Source organism: Catharus ustulatus, chromosome 5, assembly GCF_009819885.2.
Source record: "Catharus ustulatus isolate bCatUst1 chromosome 5, bCatUst1.pri.v2, whole genome shotgun sequence".
Lineage (NCBI taxonomy): Eukaryota > Metazoa > Chordata > Aves > Passeriformes > Turdidae > Catharus > Catharus ustulatus.
In genome coordinates, this window is record NC_046225.1 from 27019606 (window position 1) to 27037430 (window position 17825).

The 17825-nt window shown below is 43.1% G+C and overlaps 1 protein-coding gene across 1 annotated transcript in view; it reads left to right on the forward strand.

Moving 5' to 3' along the window:
• Positions 1-17825, forward strand: part of UBA6 (ubiquitin like modifier activating enzyme 6) — a 33352-nt gene that overhangs the window by 11358 nt on the left and 4169 nt on the right. Inside the window, 21 exon segments of the mRNA XM_033060306.2 lie at positions 223-326; positions 758-784; positions 786-821; positions 1298-1374; positions 2038-2104; positions 2511-2654; positions 3325-3392; positions 3666-3744; positions 3934-4014; positions 4374-4451; positions 6301-6482; positions 6838-6943; positions 8573-8662; positions 8772-8852; positions 9413-9541; positions 11223-11274; positions 11381-11444; positions 12279-12348; positions 12982-13053; positions 14670-14787; positions 16718-16911. Coding sequence (XP_032916197.1) covers positions 223-326; positions 758-784; positions 786-821; positions 1298-1374; positions 2038-2104; positions 2511-2654; positions 3325-3392; positions 3666-3744; positions 3934-4014; positions 4374-4451; positions 6301-6482; positions 6838-6943; positions 8573-8662; positions 8772-8852; positions 9413-9541; positions 11223-11274; positions 11381-11444; positions 12279-12348; positions 12982-13053; positions 14670-14787; positions 16718-16911 — 1919 coding nt within the window.

A 17825-nucleotide genomic window follows, 5' to 3' on the forward strand; every position in this document is an offset into this window, starting at 1 on the left:
AAGCTCATTTCATAACAGATCATGTGAAACCAATACTTTGTCCCTCTGCTAGTTTCTGTTAATCCTGTTAGGAGGATCAGCTTTGCTTATGCTTTCAAAACAAGGTTGCCTGCTGCAAAATTGCAGCACAGAAAGCACTGGCAAATTGCCACTTCTTTGCATACAGAACTGTAGCATCCAATGATACTTTGAAGTATTTGTCACTGTTTATTCTCTTTTCAGTGGTGTCACCTTATTCCTTCAGCATTGGTGATACATCAGGGATGGAGCCTTACCTGCATGGAGGCATAGCTGTGCAAGTGAAGATGCCCAAGATGTGTTACTTTGTAAGTGTGTGCTTGACAGAGCTGGGTTCTCAGGCGTTAATGCTCTGAGCACTGGAAGCAGAGTTCAGCATGTACATGTTTCCTAGAATTATAGAATGTCCTTTTTTTTGGAAGGGGCTCACGAGGATCATGGACTCAAGCTTTTGGGACTTTGCACAGGGCAGCCCCAAAAAATCACACCCATTTAAAGATGAATCTTGCCACTAGGATGTGAAACATCTTTCTAACCATTTTTGATAGAACTTGCAGTTCTATTGTAATCAAAACATAATTATTTTTAGCATCTAATGTGTTGTGAATAATGAAGAGAGCAATGGCTAGTCAGAAATGATACTTATTTCTTAATCTCTATAGGAAGAGTTATTGTTTTGTCAGGTAGCAGTGGCTGTTGTGCTCTTAAGTAATGTGTTGTTTGTCATTGTGTTTTCCAGGAACAACTGGAGAAGCAGATAACAAATCCCATTATGCGTTGTTGCAGATTTTAGCAAGCCTGAGGTAATTAGCATGTGGGGATTTGGGCATAAGTCCTCTCATAGTAAAAATACATGGATTGTTATCTGTAGCTTTATGTTTAGAATAATATAACTTCTACTTTTTACTCTTAATGCTAGGCTTTGTTATTGATGTTTGGCAAAATTCAATGCATTTTAATGTCTAGCTAAAAGAAGATTCACATACTTTCCAATTTCATCTCTGTATTCTTTTCGGGACTCTTCATTTGGACTTAGTTGATGTGGATGCTGAATATGTGTGAAGGGCATTGCATTACTGAGCAATACGTAATAATGTTTTTAAAAACATTAATAAAGGGTATTTCAAATTTGCTTTTTAATGTTATTTTAAAACTTTTTTTGAGCATAGTACTTCAGAGACAGGAAATGAAATGGTAACAGAAGAGTTCAGATAGTTGTTTTTTGTACTTCATTTCTCACTAGTTTGTAACTGATCAACAGCTGTTGCTGTCTCAACAGGCACCTTTACAGATCCATGTTGCCATGCTTGCCTTGAACCACTTCCAGGAGAACTTTGGTCGCAGACCAAACATTGGGTAAAGCAACAGTTCTGTGTTTGCCAAGCCTTGAATCAGACAGATCTCTCCTTTTTGTGTACTGGCTGGCTGTGCAGCATGGTACCTTCCCTGTCTGGTACCTGACAGACCACGTACAAATGGAAAGATGAAAAATGTTACCTGATGTTTGTCTGGGTGTATAACAAGGCTTTCTCAATATAGCAATGACATTTTCTGGGCCCAGATAGGCAGAAGATACTTCTGGAGGAAGGCCTTCTCTATTCTAGTTTCTTCACATCAATCCCAATGTGGGGTTGATATGGAAAAGTTGTTTCAATGATCCTAAATTATCTTGTAGTTCATGGATTTTTTAAAAAAATGATCTGAATGATTTGGGTTTAATTTTCAGTATTCTTAATTCAACTGTAGTTCTTGATGTGTGTAATTTTGTGTTAAATGAGACAAAATTACTTAAAAAGTGTAAATCTTAAGACCGTACTTGCACATGGGCTTTTCCACTGAGACTCCTGTTCTTGAGCTAACTCTAATATTTAGAAGTACATCTTGAATGCTCAATGTTAAGGATAATGTGAGATTGCAAACTTCCTACTGTACCCATTGCTTTTTTCTTCCATTGGTTATGTTTCTAGAAGAACTCTGGAGTGTGTAACTGATCATTATTGTTTCTACCCTGGTGTCTAGATGCCTTCAAGATGCTGAGGAAATGCTGAAAATAGCCATGTCTATAAGTGAAACACTGGAAAACAAAGTGAGTAAGGAATTGTTGTCATTATGAGTAGCTTTTTAATGTGATCATTTACTTGCCTAAAGGTCATGCTTTAGTTGGTGGTCCGTGTTCTGACCTTTGAATCCATCTTTAGATGGATCAACTGGCTGTCTGAAAGCCATATGAGGAAACAGAATGGGATTTCAGCATGGGTTCAACTGAATGTTGACCTGACATGAAGGCTGATCCTGTGGCAATGTGAATCCAGTTTTTAGACAAATACATATGACAAATACAGGGTATATGGTGGATCTGTCTTGACTGAAAAGTTTTTTGCTAGTCAGAGTGAAATAATCTGTCTTTTACTGAAGAATAATAGTCAGTGAAACTATCAAACAGTGACTTGTTCACTGAGGGGGTAAACCTATTCCTGTGTCTTACTTTTCAGCCTCAGGTGAATGGAGATGTGGTGAAATGGCTGTCTAGGACTGCCCAGGGATTTCTACCTCCTTTGGCTGCAGCAGTGGGTGGTGTTGCTAGCCAGGAAGTCCTGAAAGCAGTAACAGGAAAATTTTCCCCATTGCAGCAGTGGGTAAGGCTGTCTTGATTTTTGATGGTTATTTTGACATCTTATGAATGGACATTTGTGTATAAATGCTGTGTGATCAGAGTAACCTGAACAATTTCTATAACATGGAACTAAAAAAAAAAAAAAAATTTAGAACTGTATTTAAAAAAGTAGTATTTTTAGGTGTACAATAAAAGTACAGCCAGTTTTAGTGAACATTTTTGTATTTGAGGTTCAGACAGCACCTTGTTTTTCCACACCAGCAAAAAGAGCATTGGCTTGTCACTGCATGGATGCAAAAGTGTGATATAGTGCAGATACCAGCTTAAGCTACTGTACATAAGAGCAGGGCTTTCAGACTCTCAGAATAAATGTCAGAGTACAATTGGATTAAAAAACATCACAATCTTCACAGTTACCTATGTAGGCTGTCTGAAGTCAAAAACTTGCAGTTCACATGTTTGAGTGAATGTTTTTCCCCCCCTGTGTCCAAGTACTTTTTCCTGTCCACTAAAATTGTGAAGTGAACTGTAAGGTATCAGATGCTGTGTAGTCTTCCACTGACAGTAAAAACGTAGTGCTTCTAAGTTTCTAGACTCTGTTGTTCACACAAAGTAGTTTTAAAATTAAAATAACATTAATGTTTTTCACAGATTTTTATTGGATTTTTTCTTTTTTTCATTTTTTTTTACAGCTATATATAGATGTGTTAGACATTGTAACACCTCTAGAGAAAGTGGGCTCTGAGGAGTTTCTCCCACGGTAAATATAACTACTACAGTCTGCTGGCTTATGTGCTATTCACATGTGAATGTCTAGCAGGCATAGATATCTTTTAAAACTCATTTAGTACTGTTTGCTGGAGGGACAGGTTTGGGGTTAAGAATGTGTGTCCTATTTCAGCATGGGATGAACAGGAATTATAGACTCTGACTTGCTTAGTTCATGTCAAAGTGCAGTTTGGCATCAGTGGTACTACCATGAAGTACCTGACTACCTTGAAGTCTCCTGTTTTTGTCTTCTGTGCCTGCATAGGGGAGATAGATACGATGCCTTGAGAGCTTGTATTGGAGATTCTCTCTGCCAGAAGCTCCATGATTTGAATGTTTTCTTGGTGAGTATGACACACTGTTACATGGTTTGCAAGTGCTTTGTTGCTTACAGCTAATGCCCACTGTCCTCAAAATACATGAGGGCAGCTCTGATATGTGCTACGGCAGAATAAAAGGTCCATGATTGCAGTGGTACTTGTCTTTGTGGTTTCCACTTACATTTCTGATTCTGCAAATATAATGTTCTTTAGGTTGGCTGTGGAGCAATAGGCTGTGAAATGCTGAAAAACTTTGCACTTCTTGGTGTTGGTACTGGGCAAGACAAAGGATTGGTAAGTCGCCTGTTAACCTTACTTCTCATTAGAAGTAACGTGACAGGGAAGAATTAAATAATTAGACCACTAAAATTGTTGAAAGCCTAAGTCTTATTTCCTGTTGATCTCTGCGCAGAGGATACAGTGACCTTGGCATAGAAGGGTGTGCAATTAGAAACAGAATACAATTGGAGCAGTCTTGCTGTATTTTGATTTTAAAACAAAATTTAGTCAGTATAAGGAGAGTTTTTGCCACAGTGGATGCCAATAACAGTGTTTTGTTTTGACAAGTGTCTATAGAAATTTCATCAAAACCATTGTTCAGTGTTACACTTAAATTGTAACTTCACCTGTTGATTTTACCCTTTGTGACTTAGGTTACAATTACAGATCCAGATTTGATAGAGAAATCCAATCTGAACAGACAGTTTCTTTTTCGACCTCATCACATACAGGTAGGCTTTCTTATGGAGTAAATTTTCTGGATTATTGTATTTCCCAGTCCTGTGTCCCCACAGAGAGCTGAACTTGTGAATGTCTGTCCTTCTGTCCAGAAAAAATACTTAAAGGCTATTAATGATATCTAGGATTTTTTTTAAGCAGTGCCTAGAACTCTAATGGCATCCAACTTACCACTAGTATCAGTTGAGTAGAATTGTCTTGTCTAATCTTAATTTGTACTGGTGCTTTTTTGACTAATGAAGTCTCTCGAACTTGACAGTTGGATGAGTACTGTATTGCTAAGAGCCTGCCATGGGTTATTATGTCAGAAATGCTCTACTATGCCATTGAAATTTGGGGAAAATAAAACAAGAAAAAATATATAGTGCTGGCAGAAGTGTTCTTAATAGAGCTCAATAGTGCTGCTGCTGATTGCCAAAGCTGATGTCTTCTGACTTAATTCAGTTTTCACTAAGCTGGTAAATAGTTTTGAAAAAGCCCAACATGTACATTCAGTAAATACATAACACAGGAGCTGTTAGCTCTTTAGAAACAGAGAGATCATCCCCATACTTGCAAACAGAGCACAAAATAAAGAAGGTGGCTTAGATCTTGACAGCAATGTGGAAAACGGTTTCCCCTGCTCAAAACCCAACAGTTGAATTTTCTGCTTCCTGTTTATGTGCAGCAAATCTGGGAACAGATTGCACTTTGGATGGACAGATAAATGGAAAGTGAACCCTGCAAGCTTTTAGAAGCCGCAGGCATGAATGCTGATCCCTAGATAGTTGTGGTATGGCTAGAATGTCGGGTAGAAAGAACTCAGTTTCACAAGCTAAACTGAAATAGATTTTGTGGGAAATACCTTGTAGTAATGTGATTATTCGCAGGTGCTTGATGTCTGTGTTGCACAGACAGAGTTACTGATGGGTTTATTGTCAGACAGTCAGGAGCTCCCTTCTTTTGATGAAATTTTTATGAGAAGCAGCATGTGACCTCAGTTTCAATTACAGTAATTTCACAACTATAAGGCGCACCCTTTTGACTAAAATTTTGGCCCGAACCCGGAAGTGCATCTTATAGTCCGGTGCGCCTTATATATGGACAAAGTTTGGAAATTTGCCAACCCGTAAGTGTGAGCCGCAAGCCGCAGTGGGAGCCGGCAGGGCTGTGGCTGCCAGAGGGAGGCGGGGTCGTGGGGCCGTGGCTGCTGGGTGCAGGCGGGCCCGGGGGCCCGCTGCGCCACTTCTGCCGGGTATAGGCGGGCTCGGGGGCCCGTGGCCACCGGGTGCAGGTGAGCCTGGGGGCCCGCGGCACCACGGCTGCCGGGTATAGGGGGGCCTGTGGCTGCCGGGTGCAGGAGAACCCGCGGCAACGCGGCTGCAGGGTACAGGCGAGCCCGGCGCGGGCCCGCGGTGCTGCTCCTACCGGGTACAGGTGGGCCTGTGGTGCTGCAGCTGCCGGGTGGAGGCAGGGCCTTGGTCAGTAACCGCGTGGGGGGAGCCGGCGGTGGATCCTCGCTGCAGAAAAAAGTGCGCTTTATAGTCCGATGCGCCTTATATATCGGCAATAGCTCGGAAATTTGCCGACGCCCGGAAGTGCGCCTTATAATCCGGTGCACCTTATAGTAGTGAAATTACTGTACTTGATAAACCATTTAAGCACTTTAAAACAAAAAATAAGACTAGATTAATAAGATATTTATCAGTGAGGGAGGCATATGATTAAAAATGTAATTTGTTTTATGTTTTGCATAGTAACATTGAACAGAAAAAATTCACTGATAAGTAAATGAAGTCCATATTTCTGTGTCCCTGATGTTCTCTATCTGCATATTGCTGCTCTCTGTATTTATGTTTTCAGAAACCTAAGAGCTACACTGCAGCAGAAGCAACTCTGAACATCAATCCTTACATAAAGATTGATTCGGATATTAATAAAGTTTGTCCAGCCACTGAGAACACTTACAGTGATGAATTCTACACCAAGCAAGATGTGATTGTGACTGCTTTGGACAATGTTGAAGCCAGGAGATACATTGATAGGTAGGGGGTGGAAGGGAAGCAAGGACAACTGTTAATTTCTGATGAGGATGAGAATACTCTGGCAGTTGTAAAGTTGAATTATTTAAGCATAAAATATGTATTTAAAGTTAAAAGTAGAGATATTGACATTTAGAAGTAATTTCTAATACTTGTAATCTACACATGCTGAGGTGTATGGTCTCTCCTGATCTAACCTGAATAATTCTTATTAATCCCTTTTTTCCTGAGTTTGGTGTAAGCTTTCCACTCTTTTGAAAATGCCTAGAGACAACTCTGGTTGCACTCCAGTAATGTTTGCAAGGCAGGAATGTAAAGATTGTTCTGTGCTCTGATAGACTGTGTCTTTCCATGTCAGTCGTTGTGTAGCAAACCTGCGTCCTCTTATAGACTCTGGAACTATGGGAACAAAAGGACACACAGAAGTTATTGTGCCCCATCTGACAGAGTCCTACAATAGTCATGTAAGTCTTTCAAGACCATCGCTCACCTTCTGTAGCTTGTCCCATGATGCTCTCTTATTCTTTGATCATTTTTATTGTCTTTCTAAAATAACTGGCCTATTTGAGCTGCTGAAGAACAGTACTGTTAGGAAATAATTACAGTAATTTCACTATTATAAGCTGCACCATTTTGACTAAAATTTTGGTGCGAACCCAAAGTGCGGCTTATAATCAGGTGCGGCTTATATACAGACAAAGAACAAAAAGTTGCTGTTTTAGTTTGGAGGACAGGTGTCTGCTGAGAAAGGCAGGAACCTCTCTTTGAAATGGAGAATGTAAACCCCCTCTCTCCAAATTACTGTAATTTTGAAATCAAGGGGCTTTCAAGCAAAGATAGGGGAATTAGGAATAACAGTTCTTTACTAGGGAAATTAAAATAGAAATACAGTACTACAAAGAAACAAATTCCAAGCCCTGACAATGTCAGAGTACAACCTGACACCCCATCAGGCAGGGTGTTGGTAGCAGTCCCATTAAGTGGTGGTTGTAGTCCTCTTGCAGTGACAGATGTGATTCAGTTGGAGCAGTGCTCCTGTAGAAGGTGCAGTTTCCCTCTGAAGGTCCAGTGGTGATGTGGAGAAATCCGGTTTTCCTCTGGAGTCCAGTGGAGAAAGGGGCTTCCTTAGTGTCCCAAAAACTCTGTTTTTATTTTGGTAAGAAATGTTGGGCTCTTTCCCCGTGGCTGGAGCAACTTCCAATGGGATGAAGTAATTTTATCAGTCACACAGTGGGACTCAATGGGCCATTAGCAGAAAATGACTCCCTGGAGGAAGGATGGGTTGTGAAAAGATAAAGAACAATGCCCCACCTGGTTTCAATGAATGGCCCATTAGCAGAATATCTGCTGTTGAGATAAGGATCACTGCCCCCACCCTCAACAGATGGCGATAGAATAGATACCTTTTCTCACACTCTGTATTGTAACGTGCGGCTTACGTATGGACAAAGAACGAAAAGTTTCTGGCACCCGGACGTGCAGCTTATACTCAGTGCAGCTTATAATCGTGAAATTACCGTACTTTGTTTCTGAAGAGAAACTCACAGGAAATAAAATATGAACAGTTCTTTACAAGCATATATAACAGTTCTGTTCGAATAGGAAAGGGGTAAATGAACCTTCAGGCTGTATTCCTGATAGACACTACCTGCTGTATCCCTCTGTTTTAAGTTCTTGTGGAGAAATTCGCTGGTTGAGAGTACCATGAAATAGTGCTGTGTGGACACAGAGAATTTTGAGCATCGTAGTTGTCTTGTTAGGGTCCATAAAAGAAGTCTTTCTGGCCTTGAGTGACAGGGCATGTTTCATGTTGAAAGTGTACGTGAATGCCAGCTGCACATCTTGGAAAAACTGGCTGGCAATTTCACCTGTTGTTTATGTTTTACAGTTCAGTTGTGCTTTCCAGTGTTGAGTTTAAAGAAGAATTGACAATTCTAGCCAATGTTCATAAAAAAGATTTCTAAGCATAAAAAAATGCTTCATATTTTATAACAGCAGCGTTTTTAGCTTATGTAGTGTACTAGTTCTTGGTGCTATTATTAGCAATTAACCTGGATAAGCATGCATTGACATGCAACACTCCTTAATTACAGCGGGATCCACCAGAGGAAGAAATACCTTTTTGCACCTTGAAGTCTTTCCCAGCTGCTATTGAGCATACGATACAGTGGGCAAGAGATAAGGTAATGGATTAACCTTTCTGGCATTCAGCACAACTCCATGTGTGTTTGGAAATGTGGGCATCTGATACACTTACTGCATAATGTCGCATTTGTTCTTTTTATTTTACAGTTTGAAAGTTCATTTTCTCACAAGCCTTCATTGTTTAACAAGTTCTGGCAAACCTATCCATCAGCAGAAGAAGTTTTACAGGTAAGGGAATGTTGCCAGGGTAAAATAGAGGGTTTAAACTGCTTTATGGATTTTGTTTCTATTTAAGGCCAATGAGATTAGTGTTAGTTTCTGACTTTTTTCAGAAAACCTGAAGACTTACTTGGCCGAGTCATTAGTTGATCATATGAACAGTATTTCTGATGTGTCTCATAATTAAAAGCTTCTCCAGCTCATGGGCTTTCTACACGATGTAGAAATACCAGAAAGACTGAGACACTGCTAGTGTGTGATTAGTGTGTGCCACACTGATATGTAACTAGCTGGGGAAAAATAAGACTGAGTTTGAAGTGAGTTCAAGTAGTAAAAAATTAGATTGAAATTATTTACTACTTTTTCTTGTGAGTCTGTAATAGCCTGTGGTCCGAAGGGCTGGTGGAAGTACATGGGGAAAAAGCCCCAGTGGAGAGGAGCGCATAAAGGATATTTCATAAAGTAAACTTGCTGTTTCTTCTTGCCTATGGATTAATAAAAGCATTTACTGTTTGACTGCATTTGAAGGAATCTTGTCTGTTTTAACATTTTCATGTTTCTTTATCTAGAGAATAAAATCAGGAGAGAGCTTGGAAGGCTGTTTTCATGTTATTAAAACTCTTAGTAGAAGACCCCGAAGTTGGACTCAATGTGTAGAACTAGCAAGAGTAAAATTTGAAAAGTATTTTGGCCATAAGGTAGGTAAGACCTATAAATGAGGTAGCAGTAGACTGATGAAAATTTTGGAAAACTTGGAGGTCCTAATAATAAATTGTCCAAGTCTTTGCACTCACGTCCATCTCTTCATAAATAACAAACTATATTTGAAACCTAAAAGTGCTGCATTCCTTTCTACTATAGCACTTCTAGGTCTGGTTTAGCTGCATTCCTTTCTATTATAGCACTCTAGGTCTGGTTTATTAACTCACACTTAGCATTCTGTTCAGTAGTCTCCATGCAGTTTTCTTGGCATTTTTCCAGTGTTTTCCAAAGTATCAGGATTATCAGATGTCTTTTATTAGGCAATGAGTTTTTGTTTCCCACACTAAACTCCCATTACTGAACTCACCTTTGTAACCCTGATTTTCTCAAAGATTCTTCTGAAATAAGAGCCAGTCATTCTGAGAGTCTGGTCCACAGTATCACTTAAAGTATTTTGTAATTTTGTAGGAAAGATGGGATTGGGATGTTGTGGATTAATAAACATTCCTGTGCATACAGAATCCCTGGTGGTAGTTGTCACATTGAGAACAAACTGTGAATGCATATGCAAAAATCCTGAAGTGGCAGTAAGGTGGGGGAGAATACTTTGCTTCTTGGATTAAATGCCTTGCTTGGTCTTTGTACAGATGAGGTGACATTGTCATCTCTATTCTGTGAATGAAATGGGCAAGCACTCTATCTAGTAATACTTGTCTTTAAACTGTCCATCTTGAGAAAGGTGTTTCATCATTTTCTTAGCTCTTTAAATTACAGTAATTTCACGATTATAAGCTGCATCATTTGGACTAAAATTTTGGGTGCAACCCGGAAGTGCAGCTTACACTCAGGAGCAACCACTATATGAACAAAGTTCGGAAATTTCCCAACCCGGAAATGCGAGCCCGCAGCAGCTATGAGCTGAGCTGGAGCCCCACCTGGCCCCAGGTGGTAGGGCAGCAGTGGCGCTCCCCAGCCCCAGGTGGTGGGGCAGCGACCAGGCGGTGGCACCTCCGCCTGCAGGGCCCCTCTAAGCGGCTCCACCAGGCTCGCAGCCCCCAACACCGGCGGGCCTGGGCTCCGTGCTCCTGCCCGCTGCCATGCAGCGCCCGGGGCAGGGCACCAGCCCGACCACCGAGCAGCGGGCCGGTGTGGCGCTCGGGGGGCTCCGCCGCTTGCCAGGAAACTTTCCTGCCTGCAACCCCCACCGCCTCCGACAGCCCAGGGCAGCAGGGCCCCGGTCTGCCTGGCCCCGCTGCCCTCTCCCCCCTGGGTCGTGCCCTCACCTCACCTGGGAGCAGAGCTGGCAGGTTTAATAAAAGTGAGTGATTTTTCTCTGTATTTTTTTTTTAGTTTTTATGCTGCGTTTAAAGGCTACCCCTATCTGTGAAAAATGTTTGCAAATTGAGTACCTGCCAATAAACCCTGCGATCGTGGGGTTACTAATTTGTTACTTTGTTGCACGCGGGTCCTTGCCGCTAACGAAAGTGCGGCTTATAATCCGGTGCGGCTTATATATGGCCAAAGAACGAAAAGTTGCCGACACCCAGAAGTGCGGCTTATAATCAGGTGCAGCTTATAATCGTGAAATTACTGTACTTCAGCTAGACAGTCTTGGTTTAGTGTGGTCATGTCAGTCTATATGACAAAGTACTAAAGCCTCTCTGACTTTTTCTCTAGGCTCTTCAGCTCCTTCATTCATTTCCTCTTGATACACGATTAAAAGATGGAAGTAAGTACAAAGACCCCTTTTTGCCTATTGAAAATTCCTGGCGTATGTCATGTTGTTGCTGCTCCTGGTTCTTTAGGATTACATCTGAAGTCTGTTTTCCTACCAGGTTTGTTTTGGCAGTCACCAAAGAGGCCTCCTTTCCCTGTGAAGTTTGAATTTAATGATCCTTTGTAAGTATGGTACTTTCCCAGATGCATTATATAGAATCCTATAAAACTCAAAGCAGGAAGTGCAAGGCAGTGGCTTTATAGCCCTGGAAGTTGGACTGGAATTGATAGGTGTTAGTGCACAGTCTTATCCTGTGGCAGATTCGGTGAGCTGTCAAATGCTTTCACTGCAGATAATTTAACTTTCACTGACATGGGATTGGAGGGTACTGTTTTTACATCTAAAGTGAAATGGCTTAGAACAGCCCATTTCATGTCTTAAATGGCTGCAGAATTACTGAGTTGTTGCTTTCACACCTCCCTGCCCCCTGTCTGCATCATAAAATGTAGGATGTGCCAAATGACCTACTGAAGGGGACTACTTTTCTTGTTCATCACAATTTGGGTCTGATGTAGATGGCTTGGGTATTACTCAAAATTTTAAAAATTTATGTCGTTGATGGATTAAAAAGCTCTTATCTGCTGTATATCTACAATGGTTTGAGTAACTGGATCACCCTTTTTAGTTTGAGTGGAAACTGATGTCATGGTAAATACTGAATTCTGACATTAAGCTTTTTATCATATTGATGTCATGTGAACAAGTTTAATTGTTTGCTTGACTACAGAGGTTAAGGAGAATACGGTTTTCATTAAATAACTCTCCACTCATCAAAATTTGCTTAATTCTGGGGACAACTTCTGAGTCACTCAAAATGTATTATTTTGTACTGTGTACACTGAAGGATGGAAATTCTGTTTCTCGGTATGCTTGTTCAAGATCTTGAACAGGATTGCAAAGCTTTGGGCAGCTGAATAGAAAAAACAACCAACCAAAAATAATGCTTTTTTCTTTAGGCACTATGGTTTCATCGTGAGCACAGCAAAACTCTTTGCAACAGTATACTGTGTTCCTTTCACAGAAAAGGTAATCCAGACTTTAACAGTGTTCCCTTAACTTAACTTGGTCTTCAGTTTTGGCCAGTTCTTTTCACGAGCTGATTAAAGTGATTCTTACAGTAATCTATGCTTCAGCAATGGCTGTTTGGCAGTTGGTTATATTTATTTTCTTTATTTAAATCCCTAACCTGGAGAAGAAATCAGTAGTGTATTGAATATTTTCAGTAAGCACTGAGCCTTAGGAATTATTATTTTCATGCAATATAACTACTGAACTGAAAGAAAAATCTCTTTAAGGCTTTGTAAAAAACTAAGTTTCTTAGCTATGCCATAGGTTTGTTTGGTTTTTTTTACTGCTTACAGCCTCTGCATTACTTATCCTTTGTTTTTTCTTGTTTGTTTTCTAATTGGACCTTCCTGTAAGTCAGGTTTCCACTTCTGTTCAGTTTTCAAGTAGGCACTTCATACTGCTCTGGTTTACTGTGGCAAATGAATTGTCATTTGGTGTTTTACTTGTGACATTTGGCTGAAACATCATTGAATATCTGTGAGACTTTTTGGGTCTAGTAGTCTTTGAAATCCTATTGTATTTACGATCTCTTTACAAGGTTTTTATTGGGTTGATGTGAATTTAAATTGTTTTTCTTCAAAACCATAACAGGACTTGTCAGAGGAAACCATTTTGGGGATTATTTCATCTGTGAAGGTACCAGAGTTTAGACCTTCAAACAAAGTAAGTCTGATATTTAATTTAAAGAAAAAATATTCCACAAACAGTATCTGACATCTCTAACTACTGCATTGGTACTATTGAGAAATAAACACAAATTACAGTAAATTCACGAATACAAGCCGCACTGAGTATAAGCCGCATCGCCAGGTGTTGGCAAACATTTCGGTTTTTGTCCATAAATAAGCCGCACCCGAGTATAAGCCGCTCTGTGTTCACAGCGAGGACCCGGGTGCAACAAAATTGCCAATTAGTAACAGAATCGCGGCGGGGCGGGGTTTACTGGCTTGGCTCGGGCCATGAGGGCTCGGGGCTGCCGACAGGGCTGGGTGGCCCAGCTTGGCGCTGCCGCTCGGCGGGGATGCTCGGGGCTGGCCGCCACCGCCGCTGGGCTTGGTCACCCCGGCCTGGCGCTGCCCCACGGAGGCAGGGGGGGCACAGAGCCCGCCGGCACCTGCGGCGGCCATGGGAGCCGGGGATGGAGCCTGCCTGCTCCTGCAGCGGTGGCACGTGGGGACGGGAGCCCCCCGAGCCGCGGGGCCAAGCAGAGAGAGTTGCCCGCCTTCCCCCGAGCTGCGGGGCCAGCAGAAAAGAGCTGCCCCTGCCTCCTCCGAGCCGCGGGGCCAAGCGGAGAGAGCTGTCCCTGCCTCCCCTGAGCTGTGGGGCCAAGCGGAGAGAGCTGTCCCTGCCTCCCCCGAGCCGCGGGGCCAGCAGGAGAGAGCTGCCCCGCCTTCCCCACCCCCTGTGCTGCCTGCACAGAGCAGCTCCACCTGCCGCACAACAGAGTATCAATTTGTAACAACCGCGTAAATGCAGGGTTTTACTGGCAGGAGCTCGACTTTGCGGTTTGCACTGACTTGGTTTGCACTCCCACGGTTGAAAATGTCAGAAAATTATTCACATATTGGCCGCACCTGAATATTAGCCGCTTTCACGGTATGAGAGCAAAATTTTGGTCAAAACAGTGCGGCTTGTTTTCATGAAATTACTGTACAATGTGTTTTGTGGAAATAAGAGTGTGTTAAGGTTAGAGGGAACCCCTGAAGACCACCTAGTTCAATCCTCTTGCTTAAGCAGGGGCAGCTAGAGCAGGTCATCAAGGACCTGCTCATCCTAACCACTGGGTTATGAATATCTCTGAGAATAGAGTCTCCACAACCTCTCCCTGCTAACTGTGCCAGTGTTCAACCCTCCTCACAGTTTTGTCTGGGATGTTTTTGTTTGTTTCTTTTTCTTTGAAGTATTTTTGTATGTTTCTTAGGGAATTTTATGTGCTTCAGTCTGTGCCCTCGTGCTGTCACTGGGCACAGTGAAAAGAGTTTAGCTGTGCTCTCTGTACTTCCCCCCCATGAGATACTTGCACGCATTGATAACATCCCACTGACCCTTGTATTTTCCACTATGAGCCACCACAGCTCTCTCAGCTTCTCCTCATATGAGAGATGCTCCTGTCCTTTAATGGTCTTAGAAGCTTGTGGCTCAACTTGGTCCAGTAAATCCATGCTTCTCGTGAGCTGGGGAGGAAAGCCTGCAAGGAAGACAGGAAATTTAGTACACTTGACACTTGTGCTGTATAAAGTTCATGTATTTTATTACTTAAGCACTGCACACACTTGCAGGTTGTACAGACTGATGAAACTGCAAGAAAACCAGATCATATTCCTGTCAGCAGTGAGGATGAAAGAAATGCTGTTTTTCAGCTGGAGAAGTCTATACTATCCAATGAAGTTCTGGAAAGTGAGTAGAGCAAACCAACTTTATAGTTTAGTAATCCTGCATTTGTATTTTCCACTAGTGACATTCAGGTTTTTTGATGAAGCAGTTGTGGAATTCTGCAAGAAGTAGAGCTGATACCTATGTATCAGCTGGCACCTCTGAAGTGCCATGCAGATACCTGTCCTGTTGCTTGACATTACCCTGTCAGACTGATAGGGTATTTCTGAGATTCCTGGAAGTTTTAGGGCTTCCTCGTACACTTGCTTGTACAGTAAATTCACGAATACAAGCTGCACTGAGTATAAGCCACATTGCCGGGTGTTGGCAAACATTTTGGTTTTTTGTCCATAAATTAGCCGCACCTGAGTATAAGCCGCTCTGTTGTTCGCAGCGAGGACCTGCGTGCAACAAAGTTGCCAATTAGTAACAGAACCGCAGCAGGGCGGAGTTTACTGGCTCGGCTTGGGCCATGAGGGCTCGGGGCTGCCAACAGGGCTGGGTGGCCCAGCTTGGCGCTGCCACTTGGCAGGACCGCTCGGGGCTGGCCGCCGCCACTGCTGGGCTCGGTCACCCCGGCCCGGTGCTGCCCCGCGGCGGCAGGGGGGGCACAGAGCCCGCCAGCACCTGTGGCGGCGATGGGAGCCGGGGATGGAGCCTGCCTGCTCCTGCGGCGGCGGCACGCGGGGATGGGAGCCCCCCGAGCTGCAGGGCCAAGCAGAGAGAGAGCCCCTGCTTCCCCCGAGCCACGGGGCCAGCAGGAGAGAGCTGCCCCTGCTTCCCCTGAGCCGCGGGGCCAGCAGGAGAGAGCTACCTCTGCTTCCCCTGAGCCACGGGGCCAGCAGGAGAGAGCCCCTGCCTCCTCCAAGCCGTGGGGCCAGCAGGAGAGAGCTGCCCCTGCCTCCTCCGAGCTGTGGGGCCAGCAGGAGAGAGCTGTCCCTGCTTCCCCCGAGCCGTGGGGCCAGCAGGAGAGAGCTGCCCCGCCTTCCCCACCCCCTGTGCTGCCTGCACGGAGCAGCTCCACCCGCCGCGCAACAGAGTATCAATTTGTAACAACCGCATAAATGCAGGGTTTTACTGGCAGGAGCTCGACTTTGCAGTTTGCACTGACTTGGTTTGCACTCCCAGGGTTGAAAATGTCAGAAAATTATTCACATATTGGCCGCACCTGAATATTAGCCGCATTTCCGGTATGGGAGCAAAATTTTGGTCAAAACGGTGCAGCTTGTATTCGTGAAATTACTGTAATCACAACACTGATGACAGCAAGCGGGCAGCAGGGAGGAATTGAACTCTTAAGGAGGGGTAGGGTGCTGTCTGGATCCCAGATGGACTGCAAGGGATTCTGGCATGAGAAGGCCGAGAGTCACTACTTAGAGCTCTCAATCTGAAATGATCCTAAATTGTAAAGACTGTTAAGAGTCGTTCTCAGCATCTCCTAGATTTAAAATGAGGATGCTCACATCCCATTTTTGTGCCTGGCCACATGAAGAGGTCACTGGGCAACAACTACATGCCAACTTTTTTAGCCCATGAATCTGGGAGAGAGATTATCTTATCCCTAACTCATCTCATGGTGTGTCAACCCAAAACTCTGACTCCAATACTACTGAGTCCATATTCTGAATTTTTTGCAGATAAACTAAGGTTTAAAATGGAATTCTCACAACATGGAGCTTTAGTGAGGTGGGATGTATGAGAAACATCTATAGGAATGTTCAAAATCTATTCTTGGTGGTGCAAAGAAAGTAAAATTACAGAGCTCTGTTGATGTTTATTTCATTATTCACTTTTAGCAAGTGGTATTTCCTTGCATTGGAAAACAAGAAAGGCACCAAGCTCCAGGATGTGAAAATTGTAATTTGTTAAGGTTCTAATTCCTTTAAATTATATTTATGACATCTTCAGTTTTCTAATAATCATTTTTGCTCTCTTTTATTTTCTTTATGAGCAGCTGACTTGCAAATGAAGCCCATCTCCTTTGAGAAAGATGATGATAGCAATGGGCACATAGATTTTGTAACAGCAGCATCAAACCTGCGAGCCAAGATGTACAACATTGAACCAGCAGATCGGTTCAAAACAAAGCGCATTGCAGGGAAGATTATTCCTGCCATTGCAACAGCAACTGCTGCAGTATCAGGGCTGGTGAGATTGATTTTTAAAATGTGTATTTCTTTCTGTTACTGTTTCTTGCCTAAAACTGCTGTTGTCTGGGTATTGACTACTGCTACCCTGACAGAGGCTCATTTAAAGAAATGGATTTATTTCTTATGTACCAATAGGAAAGGTTATGCTTGGTTCTAGATGTGGTTGTTGAGGAATGTAGTGCAGGTAGCTCGGTATGGAGCTGCAATGCCAGCTGAAGATTGAGCTATGGGTGGGAGCCTCAGGCAAGAGGTTGTGAACGAATGCTGACCCTTTGCACAACAACGGGCACGGGGACCTGTGGCCCAGCCCAGTGATTGGACGCTCAGAGACACAGCAGGAGCTGAGCACTGAGCTGGAAGACCCTGTACTGTTGAGCACACAGACTGTGAGGGTACAAAAGCCCAGGTAGTCCTTTGTTCATGGCCCCTACTCCAAGGCATCAGCTTGAGTTGTTATTCTGTTGCTACCATGATAAAATTGCTTAAAGAATCCAGAAGTCTGATAGTCTGCTAAGTGAAACTCAGGGGCTAGCAAGCAAAGAAACCTTGTCTGGCTGTGAGAGTGGGATGAGTAGTGAAGCAGTGGTTGAGAAGCTGCCCACTGTGAAGGGGATTCAGTCCCAGCAGTGAAAGTCTTTGGTGGTGTGAGTGTGGCTGCTGGAGTGGCTCCTGAGTGGTCGAAAAGGGAAGTTTGCTTAACATGGTGAGCCTTGGGTACTTTTATTTTTGATTTGCAGCACAAAAAGATTGGTTGGAATTCAGCATTTTGATTTGTTTTCAGCCATTAATACTGATTTCCATCAGAATGCCACTGCCAAGAGTGGAAAGGATCTGTTCTGTAGCAGTTCACATTCATGTATCTCAACAGAACCTCGTGCTTTGTGGAGATTGCATAAACCAAATTTTGGAAGA